General features: G+C 41.0%; 1 protein-coding gene across 1 annotated transcript in view; it reads right to left on the bottom strand.

Moving 5' to 3' along the window:
• The window catches only part of NOTCH2 (notch receptor 2), a 176,504-nt gene that overhangs the window by 16,435 nt on the left and 142,528 nt on the right, over nt 1-17,541 (bottom strand). The window contains exons 16-23 of the mRNA XM_061183611.1: nt 12,942-13,061; nt 12,065-12,217; nt 9,142-9,370; nt 8,146-8,347; nt 6,548-6,701; nt 5,981-6,165; nt 4,209-4,341; nt 487-723 (exon numbers count right to left, since the gene is read on the bottom strand). Coding sequence (XP_061039594.1) covers nt 487-723; nt 4,209-4,341; nt 5,981-6,165; nt 6,548-6,701; nt 8,146-8,347; nt 9,142-9,370; nt 12,065-12,217; nt 12,942-13,061 — 1,413 coding nt within the window. The remainder of the gene's footprint in view (nt 1-486; nt 724-4,208; nt 4,342-5,980; nt 6,166-6,547; nt 6,702-8,145; nt 8,348-9,141; nt 9,371-12,064; nt 12,218-12,941; nt 13,062-17,541) is intronic.

Genomic DNA, 17,541 nt, shown 5'->3' with positions numbered 1-17,541 from the left:
AGGAGGCAGGGTGATGAAACCAGAGTTAGATGTAAGGTTCCTGAAAACAAGATGTTATTTGGTCAGATGAAGAGTTCTGGAGATGGATGGTGGTGATGGTAGCATAACAGTGTGAATGTCCTCAACACCACTGAACTGTATACTTAAAAATGGTAAAGATGGTAAACTTTATGTTATGTGTATTTTACCTCAATTTAAAAATGTTACTTTGCTCAACTACTCCCAACATTCTATTTCTTTTTTTTATATTTCTGCTACAATATGATATAATGAATGTATAACAAAAGAGACAGCGTCTCTCAGGAATAGCAAACATCGATGGAGCACAGACCTAAGAAAAAACTGGGCCCTTGAATTAAGCTGGTCTAGTTTTTCACATATGAGAAAAGCTTCACTCGGGTCTGGGATGTGTCATACAGGGCCCAGTTTCCTCACTAAAATCCCCCTCCGAGGCAGAGTGGCTGGGGAGGCTGGAAAGTCGCTCACCGGTAAAGGCACTGCGGCAGACACACAGGTAGTCGTTGGTAAGCTGTATGCAGTCTAGGCTGCCCTCAGAGCTGCAGGGGTTGGAGAGGCACTCGTTGATGTCCCCCTCACACCGCTCTCCAGCAAAGCCAGGCAAGCAGCGACAACTGTAGCCCCCAATCTTATCCACACACTGACCGCCATTAAGGCAGTGGGGACCCCTGGCACAGTCATCAATGTTCTCTTCACAAAGCAGGCCTGGAGGAAAGAGAGGAGAGAGAGAAAATCATAACAATCCGTGGAACGCTGCTTTCCAGCAAGGGAGAACCACCCTTGTTGGCACTTTCACAATTAGTCAGGTTACATTCCTCAGTATGCGGTGGGAACTTTTAGGTCAGGCAGGGCAAAACACACTCTTGATCCAGGACAGCTGCCATCCTCTTGGTCACCAGTAAGGAAAGAATGTACTCAGGGCTTCACATGTACTCTCCCGCACAACCCAAAGAAGCAGCTCATTAGGGAGTAGCTAGCATTATTTTCATTAATTTATTCATTTTGATTCAAAACATAAAAACAGTTAAAAAAAATAACAATAAATAAATAAATAGATTACAAGTAAGAATTGGAAGAATTCTTGATAAGAATTGGAAGTAAATTTTGAGTGACATAATTGACTTTTCCTGTAAAATAGTATAAGTGCACTAATATCTTATATTGAAAAAACAGAGGGGAAATATCCTGTTGAGAGCTCAAAGGTTATTCCATTTAAAACAGAACTCATTTAATGTGCTGTAGTTGTAAATGAGCCATCAAGCATGAGTATCTGTAAATATTTTTGAGAAAGAAACAAAAGAAATCAATGACTATTCTAGAAATGATTTCATAATTAATTCAAAAAATTGCAAAAGAAAGGAAAGCAGTTCTGTATTCCTGCCACTTGTAATAGCAAGACTATTGGAAAGAAAAGAAAAATGTAAGAAAAGGCCTCATTTTCAATAGCAATAGCAAAAGATAAAATACCTAAGAATAATCTTAACAAGAAATGTGCTACACCTACATGAAGACTTTAAAATAGACCTGAAAGACTCAAAAGGAAACTTGAATAAATGGAAAGACACTATGGTTTGGTTAGGAAGACTCCTCATCATAAAGATGTCAGTCTTCTTTACACAAATTCACAAATTTAATGTGACTCCAATAAAAATACTAACAGGATTTTTAATAGACAATCTGATTCTAAAACTATATATAAAAATAAACTATAACCACAGCCTGGAAAACCCTGAAAAAGAAGATCCTTAATATTTAAAGCAGAGAGGCATTGATAAATTAATAGAATAATAGAACAAAAAAGAAAGTCCAGAAAGACACCCAAATGCACATGGGAATTTAGAATTTGATAAAGGTGCCATCTCAAATCACTGTATGAAAGATCAAATATTCAGTAAATTGTGTTGGGACAAATCAGTAGCCATATGGAAAAAGTCCTCCAGTATTCTAGTACTTGAAGAAAATATGTGAGAATTCCTTTATAATCTTAGAATGTGAACAGTGTTGCTGACTAGGATTCAAAATACAGAAACCATAAAAAAAAAAAACTGATAAATTCAACCTGATTAAAAATAAAAATCTCTGCATGAAAAATCCCCATAAAGAAAATTAAAAAACAAAAAGCAATACATCGGGAATATACTTATATTTTGTTTCATAGACATCTGTTCTCTGTAAAATATTAAGATAAACAACATAACAGGAAAAAAGGATACAGATATGAACAGAGAAACCATAGAAAAAAGAAAACCAAATGACTCTTAAATGAGAGTATGTCCATTCACATTGAGGAGAAGCCCATAGGTTTGCTCATACATTGCAATTCAGTAATATCAACCAAAATTACAAATGCACATATTCTCTAATCCAGCAATTCCATTTCTGAAAATTTATTCTACAAATACACTTATACACATGCTAGACAATTCACATTTCTATCATTAGGGCACTGGTTAAGTAAAATATGGTATGCCCATAAAAGGGACTGCAGAATAGAAAAGATTAAGGAGGTTCTATATTTTGATATAGAAACATCTCCAACTAAGTAAAAAAAAAAAACCAAGTGCAAAATACTGTGTCTAATCTATCTTCAGAGTAAGAAGTGGTTATTAAAAATATCTTTGTCCTTGGCTTCTATATACATAAAGAAACTCTGAAGGATACATTAAAAAAAAAACTCAAGAAAGATACACAAAAAACTAAAGAAAAGTGGTGTTTACTTGTTTGTGAGAGAAGGAGAACTAGGTATATGGGAAGGAGATTTTTCACTGTATGCTCTTTCTACGTGTGTGTGTGTGTGTGTGTGTGTGTGTGTGTGTTGGGGCGGGGGGTTGTATAAAATTGTGGACCATGTGCATACATTACCTATTAACAAACAAAATCAAAAATTGCAAAGTAAAAGCAAACCAGTATGTGCTCCCACTCTCATAGAATATTTGGTATTCTATGGACTGCTAGTAAAATGAACACAGATGCTTATCCTCCCATCAGAATAGAACCAGCAGTCATGAACAGACCTATCAAGTAAAAGAGAGGTCAACCTCAGCCTGAGGCAGAAGAACTGTTACAGTTAGCTCTTGACGTGGGGGACTGGAGGCAACCCAGGCCAAGATCCAAAGCTCAGGAGTATAGAAAGAAAAGCAATAGTGGTAACTCTAGCAATGAGGCTGTGGGACTTGAGAGTCCTCTGGAATGTTCACCAATGGCCAGAGAAGTCAAGCCAGGAGAAATAAATACCACTCCACATATCTAACCAAACACAACAGTATAATAACTCAACGAGTTCTAAGTATGACAAACTCAAAGAGATCCACACCTACACACACCATAAAAGACAAAGAGAGAATTTTGAAAGCACCAAGAGAGAAGCGACTCATCATTCCCCGTTAACCTCGTTGCTCAATAACTAGCCTACTAGTGGGGTATTCTTCCATTTTAATTTAGCCAAACTCTGAACTCAAGAAGGGTAAATTATCAAAATTCACTGACACAAAGGTCTAAGACAGTATAAATATTTCTCTAACATTCTATTCTCTTTGACAATGAGAATTGATTTCCCACCATTGTGGATGGCCTCTTACTTTTTATTTTTTTCACAAGCTGCTCAGAGCAGGTACCATTATAACTACATCTCTTCTAAAAAACAATACTCTAAGCTCCTTCCAAGAGATTGTTTGGAGGCAGGGGAATGCCCCTGGCAAAATGATGGCTCCATCATCCACCATCTAGGGTTGTATCTCATTAGGTCTTACTGCAATTCTTAGTTACAGTCTTGGGCCATCAGTGCTCTCCCCTGGGCTTATGAAAATAGGCAAATGTTTTCATGTCATTCATTTCCCCACTTTATGGAGGCAAAACTTGGCAAGTTTAAAAAAATACATGAGCTGGTAAATATGAATTATTTTTTCAAGAGGCCACTAGTTGTCTTCCCTTGAAGCACCAAGAAATCTTGCTAACCAGATTAACTTTGTTGCAACCTTATGTCATTTTCACATTCTGTGTTTCATGAATTCCAACAACAACCAGACAGAATTGGAGTCAGAACATCAGAGCTAGGCAAGAGATGAATGAAATGGCTTGAATTACCAGGATTCAGAATAATGCTTGATTTTTAAAAACCCACTCAACACTAAAAATGCATTTATAACTTAGAGAATGCCCTGGATGGAAGACAGGTAAGGCTGATTTCATACCCCGAGTGCCTGGCGGGCAGGAGCACTTGAAATGGTTCACAAGGTCAATACAGGTGCCTCCATTCTGGCATGGCTGGTTCTGGCACTCATCCACTTCATACTCGCAATTGACACCCTGATATCCTGGGACACACTGCCAAGAGCAAGCAAAACGAACAAGAAATATTGGCCCATTGTAGGACACAGACCATGAGAGCAAATGAGATCTGGTAAGTTACTGTGACCCTCTTCCCCCAACCCTTACCCAGCCCTTGTACGCTTCTCTGGCATCATCACACTCTCTATTAACCACCTCGTGCAGAGTTAGCTCACATCTTACTGGCATTTATCACTTCCAGCCGAAAGTGATAAAAAGCCACTTGAAGGGGAAGGCAAGGACTGAATATTCTGAGCGATATTTCAGATGATGCCTGTGCAAAACTTTTGTCCCTCCTGTGCAGGCTTCCCCTAAAATATGCATTCCTGTGTATGTGATGAGGACCCTGTGATTCACTCAAATGGTATGTGTGGATGGTAGTAAAGATATCACATGTATTGATCTCCAGGTTCAGGAAACTACATGTTTAAGTGTGAGAAACTGACTGGTATGGGGTGAGGGCCCGGAGAGGTGGGCTAGCTAGCTGGGCTAGAGGTAGGGGTTCCAGGGCTTTTAGGGCTGATCAAGAAAGAAGATACTGACCACGAAGTGGCTCTATTTGGGAAATGCTTTGAGTCCCTCACAGCATAAGATCATCCAGAGGGAGAAAGAGGGTAAGGAGAGGAGGGCAGATGAACTTGGAGGGAAGGGGGTTACAGAGATGGGGTTGACGTGTTTGGTGATATCACTCAGCAGCCAGGCCAGGGTCTCTGGATCAGAGAGCTCTGAAGGGCAGCTGTGGCTTGGTATCTTCATGTCCTGGGGCTTATCTTACCTATGGCTAGCAGTGTCTGGTGCAGGTTTGCAGAATATACAAAGCAGGCAGGCTCTAAGTGGCTAAATTCTACTTATTAAGGCTATGTTTAAAACAATTGGATGTGTAAAAATTTGAGTTTGGTTCCAGTGGTTTTTGAGCTAACAGGTCTCAGCCTGCTGTGAAGAAATAAACAACTTAGGGACCAATATACAGATGCCATCTTTGGCTCATTTATGATAAGTAGACAAGCAAAGCTTTTCTCAGTGTTGCTTGGTGGTCTAAATTGGGATCAAATCCATGTCTCTGGTCTTTTGTTAAAATCTTGATCTAACCATTACCAGCCCAGACATTAAGAAGACATGACATGTCCCTTAAAAGACACACACATCCTCAGGTATACACATGTAACAGTATGACAGTACACAGAACAGGCTAAGCAACATTTTTCTGAGAGAATTATTAGTTGGTTGATCAATGACTGTATACAAAGATGACATGGGTCAAAGGGACACGCCTCAGAGTGGCTTCTCCTATCTCAACTGCTATTCAGGGAAGTACCAGGGGCCGCTGGGCTGGGTGGGGCTGTGAAATGCACTCCAGCTGGCGAATGTTGGCTTTGAATCCTGGAAGCAACCCTGTGGAAGTAAGATGGTTCCAGACCTCTGTAAAAATATCTTACCAGAGCTATTTTAACTTATTGCACAGGGGGACTGAAAAAAAAAACAGTGATTAGTAAACACTGTAATTGTAACTGGAAAAAAAAAAAATCTATAAATTGTGAAAATAAGACATAAGCAGCTAAACTCAATATGCTAATGTTCGTAGGAGTTGTGCCATCTTCTGGGAGGTCTCTGACCTCTCCCTGCTCATCTTACTCACCTCACATCTGTATCCACCGATGAAGTCCCTGCAGGTGGCTCCGTGCTGGCAGGGATTGGACGAGCACTCATCAAGCTGATCCTCACAGTAGCTCCCGGTGTAGCCCAGGGGGCACTGGCAGTGATGCGAGTTGCCAGCACTGATACAGATGCCTGAGTGCTGGCACAAGTGGTCAACGGGCACCCCTGGGAAACCCAGTGGAGGAAGAGACATCATGGAAGAGCATACAACACGTCAGGTTCGGACCAACTAATCTCAGCCGGTTGACACATCAAATTTTATTCTTGTCTAGTTCACAATCCTCGGTACCAGTTTTATATTAAAAATAAACAAGCCCTGAAAGTGGAATATGCCTTCATTTCACTTCAAGTACCTTTCTTTTTGGAATCTCTAGAGCTGTTCCTCTGCCCTTTCACCTTCTGTTTCAGACCCTTTCTCCAGAGTCTTGTCCATCCACTCTAGTCTTCCCTTCCCTCTCCTCCCACGATAACAACATTTGCCCTAAAATGCTGCTGGTCAGTCGATACTTTGTGGACTGACCCTTGAGTCTGAGGGGGCACAGCTCACCTCTGTGGGAGGCCGCCACCTCACAGGAGACATTGGGCACATCACAGTAAGCACCAGCCCATCCAGATGGACACAGGCATCGGGACTGTGCTTTTTCCTGAATGCAAGTCCCTTTGTTTTTACATGGAGACCGACTACAGAGGTTCACCAGGGTCTGAAACAGGGGCATACACATACATCAACATTCAGACAGCAGAAATGAAAAAAAAGTTACACTGCATTTTAAGAAATCAAAGGAAAGCATATTAATTAATAATTTAAAAAAAAGAGCCCTCACCCAAGCCTTAAACTTAGATCCACTGTCCCCAGATAATCTAATCATTTTATACAGTCTAATTCCTTTTAGCTCTGCTATTTAAAAATTCTTACCACATAAGTTTAAGAATTTGAGGAAGCCCAATAGGTTAAGTTATCCCCTACGTCACACTTATGTCTAGAAACATGGCCACCCTATGGGGCTAGAAAGAAAGAGAGAGTTAACGCTGTCAGACAGCTCCTATGTGCTACTCCTGAGTGAGAAATCCACGCGGGGCTTGATCAAATATGTCTGTGGTGAATATGAGTGAAAGGACTTAAAGCCTGGTAATAAACCTAAAAACTGTCAAAGAGCTTATCTGATGGGAGAAACTCAGGCTTATGAAAAGCATGAGACAGAGACTGTAAGTGAACTAGCACCTTCTCCAAAACTCACATGTGGTGGCCTGGCCCCCGGGGAGAGGAAGGCCGTACTCAACAATACAGACCTTTTGTGAAAGAAAGGGGGAAGGGCAGAGCGCTCCACTAGCACTTGTGGTCTACACTGTGAGAACAAGCAGGAGCCCCGTGAAGAATATCCTCCTGGTCCACAGAATCAGCAACAAGCTGTTTAATAGGCAGAGGTGCTTATAGCACCTCTGCTTACAGCAAAGCCTTATTGAAGTGTACTCTGTAAGTCTAGTTAAACTTGGCCATTTATTCCTAAATTCTTTGGACTGCTGTTATTCTGTCATGTACCATTGTCTGAGAGGTAAAGCTACATAAAATTAAACACCATGCTGTTTGGTATGCAACCCTGGAAAAGTTACTTTGCCCCTCTGGGGCTCAGTTTCTTCTTCCATGAAATGAAAGGCTAGACCAGTCAGCTCTGAGGGGTCCTTCCCTTATAAGAGTCTATGAAAACGTATATTATTGTAAATAGTTGAATTTAAAAGACATGTGAATAGCTTGTTTTTGAGACTGTTACAATATTGCAAGACATGATAATTCTCATTATCCCCTTAGATGTTGTACCTGAATTTTAAAAATCATATTTTGATTGTTCTTTATTTCCCTTTTTGTATTTCCTAAATGATATCTATGTGCTTATTTCCCACATGCATTTTCTGCAGTTCTTGGTTAGCCTGTTATAACAATTTTATATTTGTTAATCTATATAATCTTGCCAGTGTCACCATTTTGGAATCTACCAGCTATTAAGAAGCTCTCCAGATTTATCTCAGGGACATCCCTAAGACCCAGAACTTTCTCTTTTGGGTGGGGCTTATTCTGCCTAGAAAAGGAATAGGTGTAATATTCAACTATTCTGAGGGAGCTGAATGAATGGGATGGAGTCTAATTACCTGACAGTTTTTCCCAGTGTAGCCCAATGGGCAGATGCAGCGGTAGGTACCCAGGCCATCAACACATACTCCTTCATTCAGGCATGGATGAGAGTTGCATTCATTGATCTCATGGAGGCAGAAGGGGCCAGTGAAGCCCACAGGGCACAAGCAAGAGAAGGAGTTAATCCCATCGATACATGTGCCACCGTTGAAACAGGAGCTGAGAAGCAAACAGGGAGAACAACATTAGCTATGTAATCTGGTTCCTCTGACCTGCTATTTAAAAACTAAGGTTCCTGGAATCTAAGATATTACAGAGGCAAATACTCCTGAGCACCCAAAACTCCTATATCCAGTAAACTTTACCTTTCTCCAAACTAGAATGGGCGCCAGTCAGCCTGAGTCTCAGCTTCCTTTGCACAGCCAAAAAGATTAGAGGAGTATTTAAAAGTCTGAGCTTATTAGAGGCTCCTAAAGAAAGTGAAGGTTTCCAAGTTTTACCCAGTGCTTCTGCAGCTTTCCATGTATCAAATTTCATTTTATCCCTAAGTCAATTTAATTTATAAGGGAAGTGTTAAATAAATAGCTCTTGACTCTAGATTTCTTTATGGAAGAGAAACAGGACAAATTTGTTGATAATAAAAAAAGAAAACAAACCTCCCAGAAATTACTTAAAGAGGGATGACAAATCTGCAAAGAAATAGGAATTTTTAAATTGTCAACTAAAATGAACAAGAGACCCAAAGGATATGGAATAGAATTATAGCTCTTTCTGTTCCCTATGCAAGCAACAAATGATGATCCATCTCACTAAGTTTTTCAACCTCTAACCTTTGAGCTTGTAACTAGATGTCTACAAGGAATCAGGAACTAGGAAATAAGAGGTGATTATGGGGTGGGATCCAAGTGGATGCCTTATGCCTGTCCCTTGATCCCAGTACTGTGCCCTGTAGTTTCCTCCTGTTTCTCCCTTTGCCCCTAAGACACTGGTGCCTGAGGACACGGGCTGCTCACCTCTCAGTGCACTCGTCAATGTTGTTCTCACAGTGGACTCCATCAAATCCCGCCTGGCACTTGCAGGTGTAACTGTTGACATAGTCAGAGCAGGTCCCTCCGTTCTTACAGGGTTCACTCAGACACTCATCCATGTCTGTCTGACACCTGTCCCCAGTGAAGCCCGGAAGGCAAAGGCAGGAGAAAGTATTCACTCCGTCTACACAGGAACCTCCATTCTGGCAAGGATCTAAGCCATTGCACACAAGAATTAGAACTCTGAACAGCAGCATCAAGTTAATCTTAGACTCATACAGGTGAGTACCCTGTACTGAGTCACACAAAGAACTGAAACAATTCTGACTTTTCTTTGCATCTATTTTGCCCTGACTCCTCCATTTATGAAAATGAATGCAGTAACACTTCCTTGAGATTCTTAATAATAAGAATCTGTTTAATACCTGGAAAGAACTTTACATATACCACTAACAGTTTTGCAAACTTAATAGTCATAAAACTTGTATCTGTCCTGCAAACTTGCATTTGTAAATCAAATATATGCCCCAATACACAGAATCTCAGAAATATCAATAAAGATTTTCAAAAGGTGTATGTGGTGGTAGAGTGGGTGGGGTAGGATGGAATAGATATTAATCAGCCCCCTGCACTAATCTATCTTTGCTTTCTTTTCCCTCACTCTCTTCCTTTCTTCCCCCATTTCATTTTTCAAATGCACACAGAACATTTACCAAAACAGACCATACACTGGGCCATATGACATGCTTTAATAAATTTAAAGTAATTCAAATCATGTGAAGTATGTTCACTGATCACAATGGAATTAAACTAGAAATCAGTAACAAAAGCTACCTGGAAGGAATCAGCAACAAACGGTATTTGGAAACTAAAGAACACACTTCTAAATAACTTATGAGTCACAGAACAAATCCAAATGGAAAACTGAAAGTATTTTGAGCTGAACGAAAAGAACATGACACATCAAAATTTGTGAAATACAGCTAAAGCAGTGTTTTGAGGGAAAATATATAGCATTAAATGCTTATTTTAGAAGTAGTAGAATGAAATAAAATGTAAACTTTCATCTTAAGAAACTAGAAAAAGAAGGGCAAACTAAAACCAAAGTAGGCAATGAAAAGACTAAAGAGCAGAAGTCAATGAAATAGGAAACAGTAAAACAACTGAGAAAAATCATGAAACTAAAACTGGATTCATTAAAAAGATTATAAATAAATACATACCTACATACATAAGTACACATACACATAATACATAAAGAGATAGATAGATTACTAAAACCAATAATGCTCTACCAAGAGCAACCAGATGAAAAAAGCGAGAAGACATAAATAACCAATATCTGAAATAAGAGAAGGGAAATAACCCCATTTTAAAATAAACATTAAAAGTACAATAAAGGAATATCATGAAAGACTCAATGCCAACAATTCTGACAACTTAGATAAAGTAAAACTCATTCCTTGAAAGATGCAAATCACCAAAGCTCAATGAAAAAGAAATAGATACCCTGAACACCTATTAAAGGAATTAAATTTATAATTAAAAACCTTCCCAGAAAGAAAATTCCAGGCCTAGATGTTTAGAAGAAATGATACTAATTCTACTCAAAGTCTTCCAGAAAATAGAAAGGGAACACTTCCTGATTTGTTCTATGAGGCCAGCATCACCTTCTTATCAAAACTATACAAATATAGTATAAGAAAATTAGAGAACAATATGCCCCATGAACACAGATACAAAAATCCTTAGCAAAATTTGGGTAAATAATATCCAACAATATATGAGAGAGATAACACATCATGACCAAGTAGAATTTATCCCAGAAATTAAGGTTAGTTCAACATTTGAAAATCAATTAACATAATTCACTTACATTAAAAGACCTTAAAAAACAGTATTACCACCTCAAGAGATACTGAAAAAATCACTTGAAAGAAAAGTAACCCTCATTCATTATTAAAAGGAAGAAAATTCTCAGCAAACTGAAGGTAAATTGCAAAATTCTCACCAAATTGAGGTAAACTGAGGTAAATTCCTCAATTTGATGCTTTTCCCTTAGAATCAAGAACAAGGCAAGACTGGCTTCTCTCACCACTTCTATTCTGCATTTACTGAAGTCAGTGCAATAATGCAAGAAAAATAAATAAAATGCATACAGATTTAGAAATAAAAGAATACAGAAAAGAAATAAAAGGTATAACAGTTGTATTTATTTAGAAATAACATAGTTTATTATCTCTATAAAAAAATCCTAGGAATCTAAACTAAACCAGAAGCTATACTAATCTAGAATTAATGATAAGTGAATTTAGCAAGATTACAAAACAGAATTACTCTTTAAAACCTTTAAAACTCATATTCCCTCTCTTCAAAAAAGAGTTTTCATTATATGATTCTATTTATATAAAACTGTAAAAAATTCACACAAATCTATAGTGACAGAGATAGATCCCTGGTTGCCTGGGACAGGAAAGTGGAAAGGAGAGTTAAGTTACAAAAGAGATGAGAATACTTCCAGGGGGGTGGACATGTTCAATATCTTGAGTGTTGGTTTCAGTTGTCATAGGTCAAAACTTATTGACTGGTACATTTAAATACTGGCAGTGTATTGTATGTTAATTATACTTCAAGGGATGTGCCTTTTTAAAAAAGCTTTCATAGCATTGTTCCCACTTTGTCAATGCACAAAAATCAGTAAGGCAATACTTAGAAGTGACTACCCTGCCTTAACTCCTAAAGCCACTAGCTTCAAAATGAAGGTTTTTAAAGTACAAAGATTAAAGACACGTGGTCAACTATTGGATGGCCAGCCTCAGCACTGAGAGGCAAGTGCCTCCACTGAGTTCTCCTCTGCCCCCTGTGTTCTCCTCTCCCTGGGGGCTTGGGAGCAGGCTGGCATACTCACTGGCAAGGCAGTCATCGATGTCCTCCTCACAGTCCATACCACTGAAGCCTGGAGGACACTCGCACATGTAGCTGCCCTGGGTGTTATGGCAGAGACCGTGGTTCATGCAGGGCTTGGAGACACACTCATCAATGTCAACTGTACACCGCTGACCTGGAAACACAGGCGCAATGAATGGTCCAGTCTTTGGAAGCTGATTCCCACAGAAATTTATGTGGGGCCTGAGCTTCAGCTGGGGTAGGTGGGGCTACTCCAAGGATATGCCGGTTGGTCTCCTGCTTTTGGAAGTCCCTTAAGGCTTCTGTGCCCCTAGCAGTTGATGCTAGAATCCCCTGTAGAACATCATGGTTTCAGACTCTGGTTGGAGTCCTCTAGCCCCAGAGACATGCAAAATGGAAAGGCTTTCTAAAACATTCCAGTTAGCAGCTTCTATACAAGGCCTCCGTTCTTTTTTTTTTTTTTTTTAAAGATTGATTGATTGATTGATTGATTGATTGATTGCTATGTTGGGTCTTCGTTTCTGTGCTAGGGCTTTCTCTAGTTGTGGCAAGTGGGGGCCACTCTTCATCGCGGTTCGCGGGCCTCTCACTATCGCGGCCTCTCCTGTTGCGGAGCACAGGCTCCAGACGCGCAGGCTCAGTAGTTGTGGCTCACGGGCCTAGTTGCTCCGCGGCATGTGGGATCTTCCCAGACCAGGGCTCGAACCCGTGTCCCCGGCATTAGCAGGCAGATTCTCAACCACTGCGCCACCAGGGAAGCCCCAGGCCTCCGTTCTTAACAAAAAAGGGCAAGCCTCAAAAGACCAGGTCCTCCGTGTCATCAGATAACCTGACCATTTTGTTTAAGGCTCTTGGTTTCCCCATTCCCATGTTGTTACCTTGCCAGCCAGGAGCACACAGGCAGGTGTAACTCTCAAAATTTGGTGCCTCTTTGCAAACACCAGCATTCTCACAAGGGTTTGGGGAACAGGGAGCTAATACAGTCTGACAGTTCTTGCCTGTAAATCAAACAGAGTTTATTATAGAGAAAAATTCCAAGGAAACTGAAACTCCCCCCCACCCCACCAAATTCTATACTAAAGGATGATCTCTGAATTCAGGTCTAATGTAATGGATAAGAGCTTTGGAATCTGAGAGACCTATGGACTTTTGTGTCTTGGCTCTGATGTGATTACTAACAGTGTGACTCAGGCAAGTTATCTTCTCTGAGCTTCCACATAAATAAGATGGGAATTAGGATGGTATATAACTCATAGAGGCTTTTGTGGATTAAATGAAAAAATGCTTACAAAGTCCTTATTAGCATAGAGCCTAGTACATAGAGTAAGTACTCAACAACTGTTGGGCTGCTGTCATCTTCATATGATTATCACGAGTGGTTACATGGATTTGGAAACCTGCATCAATCAGGGATGATAGTTTCTGCATCTTCATAGCTACGATTCAGCTACTCAGAAGCTTAGCCACAAAGATCTACCTTCACATGAGCAGGGAAGAAGTAACACAGCCTCCTACTCCTCAAAACCTCTGTTGGCCTGTTCCAGAAGGCAATGGGGTTGATGAGAAGGCCATCAGAGGTGGAAAACAGTGAAGTAATACTGAATGCCTAGTAACATCTCTCCTTATATCAACATCAACAACATGACATTGATAGTTGCCCATCAACATTTCCTATCTTAGTATACTGAATATAAGACTCCAGAAAAAAATTAAAAGAATGCTTTTATTAAAGGGGAGATAGGCTTTTTCCAAGATGGCAGAGGAGTAGGAGGACGTGGAGTTCACCTCTCCCCACAAATGCACTGGGAATACATCTACAAGTGGAACAATTCTCACAGAGCACCTGCTGAACACTAGCAGAGGACCTTGGACACCTAGAAGGACAAGAAAGATCCCCACGTAACCAAGTAGGATGAAAGAAAGAAGAAGGGAAAAGGAAGAGGAGAGGAAGCAGGATGGGACCTGTACCCCTGGCAGGGAGATGAAGGTGAGGAGAGGTTGCCACATCTGGGGAAGCTTCCTCACCGGCAGGGAGATCAGCTGGGACAGGAGGGGAGACTTGGAGACTCAGAGGAGAGCCCGGCAACTGGTCTGTGGCAGGCAGGACACAGTGAGACCTATGCAGATGGTCCGTGCCACAGCCCTGTGCGCCCCAGCCTGAGACGGGTGCCTGCAGGTGCACACGGGGGCTGGGTGCCAGAACGTGGGGTTTGGAGAGCAGACCTGGGGAGAGGACTGCTGTTGGCTGAGAGGAGACAGCCTGAGGGGAGTGAGGAGCTCCACAACCAGGAATGCTTGTGGAGGAAGCCCAGACCGCCACAGAAGTGAAGCGCCATGTGCAAAGGGTAGGGTCGCCATTGTGCAGCCCCTCTCCTTGTGAGGCGGCCCCTGCCTCCACGGGCACGAGGGAGGGCTCTGGCTGGAGGCAGTTTGCACACCCCTGCCATCGCTTCCTCTGCCCCCATCCCCCCCACCCCAGCCTGGGCAGCACGCTGGCCCCCGTCACCACCTGGGCTCCTTCCAGCCTGACAAGCTCGTGTGCTCCGGCCACCTCTGGAGCAGACTCCAGTGAGAGGAACACACACAGAGGTGGGGCTGAAACCACAGCTGAGCCCCAGGGGCCGTGTGACTAAGGAAGAAGAGCTTAAACCTCTCCTCGCAGCTACACGAACCCAGAGTTACACCTCCTCTGATGGCTTCCTAAATTCAGTGCCTGCGAGACATCCAAAAGGACAACAAGTGCTCTTGCAGCTGGGATGGGTCTGGCTTTAGCAGCTGTAGGCTTTGTGGGCACATACACAGAGGTTGGGCCAGGTCAGAATCTGAGCTGCCGCCACAGCTCCCACAGCGGGTCCAGGTTCATTACTACTGCAGTCCTGGGACCTGACTTCAGTGGATCTGCGCCAGTGGCCTGGTGAAAACAATGCCTGAGAGTCACCAGGGCCAACTGCCAGCATACCCACAGTTAAAGTGGGACCAAGAGCAATGCCAACAACAGTGTACTTTGTGAGCCTGCACAATGGGCAAAAGGGAACACAAAAGAGCACATTCACAGGTGAACAGCTCCAAAGGAGGAATACTCAGTGACTCCTCTCCCAGTGGGAGCACTCCAGTCCCACCTACCTTGCACTGCAGATGAGAAACACAGTTAAGAAACAGATCTGGGGGCCTCTACTCCAACAACTAGGGATCAGGCCCTGCCCCTGACAGGATAGTGACAACCACAGAGCAAAGAGGAGGCCCTGCTCAATATCCAGGACCAGCTCTGGTCACCACAACACCAATCAAACTCCCTATCAAGGGGATAATGGTACAAGCCTCTGGACCAACCTCACCCACCAGGGGGCAGACACAAGAAGCAAGAGGAACTACAATCCTGCAGCCTGTGGAAAGGAGAACACAAACACAGTAAGTGTGACAAAATGAGAAGTAAAAGAAATATATTGCAGATGAAGGAGCGAGATAAAAACCTATAAGAACAACTAAATGAAGAGGAGATAGGCAATCTACCTGAAAAAGAATTCAGAGTAATAATAGTAAAGATGATCCAAGATCTCGGAAAAAGAATGGAGGCACAGATCGAGAAGATATAGGAAATGTTTAACAAAGACCTAGAAGAACTAAAAAACAAACAAACAGAGATGAACAATACAGTAACTGAAATTAAAAATACACTAGAAGGAATCAATGGCAGAATAACTGAGGCAGAAGAACAGATAAGTGACCTGGAAGACAAAATGGTAGAAATCTCTGTGGTGGAACAGAATAAAGAAAAAAAGATTGAAAAGAAATGCAGACAGTCTCAGAGACCTCTGGGATAACATCAAATGCACCAACATTCGAATTATAGGAGTCCCAGAAGAAAAAGAGAAAGGGCCTGAGAAAATATTTGAAGAGATTATAGTCAAACACTTCCCTAACATGGGAAAGGAAATAGTCACCCAAGTCCAGGAAGTACAGAGAGTCCCATACAGGATAAACCCAAGGAGGAACGTGCCCAGACACACATTAATCAAACTAACAATAATTAAATACAAAGAAAAAATATTAAAAGCAACAAGAGAAAAGCAAGAACTAACATACAAGGGAATCCCCCATAAGGTTATCAGCTGATTTTTCAGCAGAAACTCTGCAGGCCAGAAGGGAGTGGCATGATATATTTAAAGTGATGAAAGGGAAAAACCTACAACCAAGAATACTCTACACAGCAAAGCTCTCATTCAGATTTGATGGAGAAATCAAAAGCTTTACAGAGAAGCAAAAGCTTTACAGAGAAGTAAAAGCTAAGAGAATTCAGCACCACCAAACCAGCTTTACAACAAATGCTAAAGGAACTTCTCTAGGCAGGAAACACAAGAGAAAAGAACAAAAGAGGAAAGGAAGAAGAAAGGATCTACAAAAACAAACCCAAAACAATTAAGAAAATGCCAACAGGCACATACGTATCAATACTTACCTTAAATATAAATGGATTAAATGTTTCAACCAAAAGACAAAGACTGGCCGAATGGATACAAAAATAAGACCCATATATATGCTGCCTACAAGAGACCCACTTCAGACCTAGGGACACATACAGACTGAAAGTGAGGGGATGGAGAAAGATATTCCATACAAATGGAAATCAAAAGAAAGCTGGAGTAGCAATACTCATATCAGACAAGATAGACTTTAAAATAAAGACTGTTACAAGAGACAAGGAAGGACACTACATAATGATCAAGGGATCAGTGCAAGAAGAAGATACAACAATTGTAAATATATATGCACCCAACATAGGAGCACCTCAATATATAAGGCAAATGCTAACAATCATAAAAGGGGAAATTGACAGTTAACACAATAATAGTGGGGGACTTTAACACCCTACTTACACCAATGGACAGATCATCCAGACAGAAAATTAATAAGAAAACACAAGCCTTAAATGATACATTAGACTTAGATAGACTTAATTGATACTTATAGCACATTACATCTGAAAGCAGCAGAATACACTTTCTTCTCAAGTGCACATGGAACATTCTCCAGGATAGATCACATCTTGGGTCACAAATCAAGCCTCAGTAAATTTAAGAAAACTGATATCATATCAAGCATCTTTTCTGACCACAACACTATGAGATTAGAAATCAATTACAGGAAAGAAACCTGTAAAAAACACAAACACATGGAGGCTAAACAATATGTTACTAAATAACCAAGGGATCACTGAAGAAATCAAAGAGGCAATCAAAAAATACCTAGAGACAAATGACCATGAAAACACGATCATCTAAAACCTATGGGATGCAGTAAAAGCAGTTCTAAGAGGGAATTTTATAGCAATACAATCCTACCTCAAGAAACAAGAAAAATCTCAAATAAACAATCTAACCTTACACCTAAAGCAACTAGAGAAAGAAGAACAAACAAAACCCAAAGTTAGTAGAAGGAAAGAAATCATAAAGATCAGAGCAGAAATAAAAGAAATAGAGA

The sequence above is a fragment of the Eubalaena glacialis genome, chromosome 3, assembly GCF_028564815.1.
Source record: "Eubalaena glacialis isolate mEubGla1 chromosome 3, mEubGla1.1.hap2.+ XY, whole genome shotgun sequence".
NCBI lineage: Eukaryota > Metazoa > Chordata > Mammalia > Artiodactyla > Balaenidae > Eubalaena > Eubalaena glacialis.
The sequence above is the reverse complement of the archived record's forward strand: the minus strand, read 5'-3'. Positions and strand labels throughout refer to the sequence as shown.